At 28.8% G+C, this 1,578-nt stretch overlaps 1 protein-coding gene across 2 annotated transcripts in view; it reads left to right on the plus strand.

Annotated features, from left to right (window-relative positions):
• The first annotated feature begins 525 nt into the window (after nt 1–525).
• LOC111679292 (protein kinase 4) overlaps nt 526–1,578 on the plus strand; it is a 19,659-nt gene continuing 18,606 nt past the window's right edge. For both annotated transcript variants that reach the window (XM_046952088.1, XM_023440836.2), the window contains exon 1: nt 526–1,332. In XM_046952088.1, the coding sequence (XP_046808044.1) occupies nt 1,162–1,332 (171 nt within the window). In that variant the 5' untranslated portion in view covers nt 526–1,161. The remainder of the gene's footprint in view (nt 1,333–1,578) is intronic.

Below are 1,578 nucleotides of genomic sequence, written 5' to 3' on the forward strand. Positions count from 1 at the left end.
GTGGCCGAGCAATAGCCTTAAAGCCTACTGGTCACGGTTGGACTGTCAAACCCATGATATCCATTACATATTCAACTGCTTAAACAAACCAACTTCATTTAGTTCAATAGACTTGTGGACACATCCAATTGCAAAAGCACAATTTTAAGGTCTGAACATAGATCTAGAACATCCCCAACTACTTGTTATTGTTACAACAATAACAAATTTTGTCACAAATCAATTTATTCTTTTGTTTTTAGAATCGCTTCAAAATATTTGAAATAGTTCTATACAAATTATGGGTGTAAGGGTGGACCATACAAGGTCCACATTCCAAAATCACTTTATAACAGAAACTAAATTTTGAATTTTATTTATAGATGAAGGGTATTTAAGATTCGGCATAGTCGAATATAGAACTCTTTGCTGTATGAGCGATAGTGTTAAAAAAGACGACGTTAATGATTAAGGTGAAGTAGGAGGAGGAGATGATGTTTTACGACGACACTCTATGAATTATTTTTATTCATTTGTTTTTGCTAGTATTTATTGGTGAACAACGGGAAGCAATACAAAAAAAATATAAGAGAACAAAAAAAATAAATAAATATAAAGAAAAAAAAAACAGAAATAAACCGACGTCAGACAATACGTCAAAATACACACACAAACACATACACTCTCAACTCCCCGATTTTGTTTTAAATACAATTTTATTTTGCTACTAAAAGTATTTTTCTAATCTTTATCAAAAAAAAAAATTATATATATTTTAGAAAATTAATAATTGATAATAAACCCCCGAAATAAGGAAAATTAAATACAATAATTAAACACAAAAGTAAAGAAAAATTAAAGAAATTGTGTTGAAAAAACGTTAAAATTATATTGGCTGCTTCTGCAGCGCTTAAAAAAAGTGTATTTTTATTTAACAAAAAATAAAAGTTGCGTCATCATTATTTTTTTTTAAATACACAACTGTGCGTTTTTATTTTGTACAACGAGTGTTAAATAGTTTCTTAAAAAATAAAAAGAAAACCTTTTCTATTTTAAAACGATTAAATTACACGTTCCTGTAAGAAAAAATATTACTATACAACAACAACTACTACTACTGTTCCTTTTTGTAAGAAAAAAAACACACACACAAAACAACATTCTCTCTTGTCACTTGTCATAATGTCAGTGCAACAATTTTGTTTACGCTGGAATAATCATCAACCAAATTTCATTTCGGTCTGTTCATCTCTACTACACAATGGCACTTTGGTTGATGTTACACTGGCTGCGGAAGGGCGCCAATTGCAGGCTCACAAAATTGTTCTATCAGCGTGCAGTTCATATTTTCAGGTGAGTTTTTACAGATTTTTTTTAAAACAAAAAGTTTAAATATATAGCGTGTACATCCCATTGATCGAGTATTTTTGTTTACCACAGTTGGGGGTCATTAAATAAAATAACGGTTTCATGCAAACATTTTAAATTTGTACTTTTTTTAATTTTTGGAAATATTCAAATAAATATAAACTTTTTATCTATCTATCTATCTATCTATCTATCTATCTATATATCTATCTATCTATCTATCTATCTATT

The sequence above is a fragment of the Lucilia cuprina genome, chromosome 5 (genome assembly GCF_022045245.1).
Source record: "Lucilia cuprina isolate Lc7/37 chromosome 5, ASM2204524v1, whole genome shotgun sequence".
Taxonomy (NCBI): domain Eukaryota; kingdom Metazoa; phylum Arthropoda; class Insecta; order Diptera; family Calliphoridae; genus Lucilia; species Lucilia cuprina.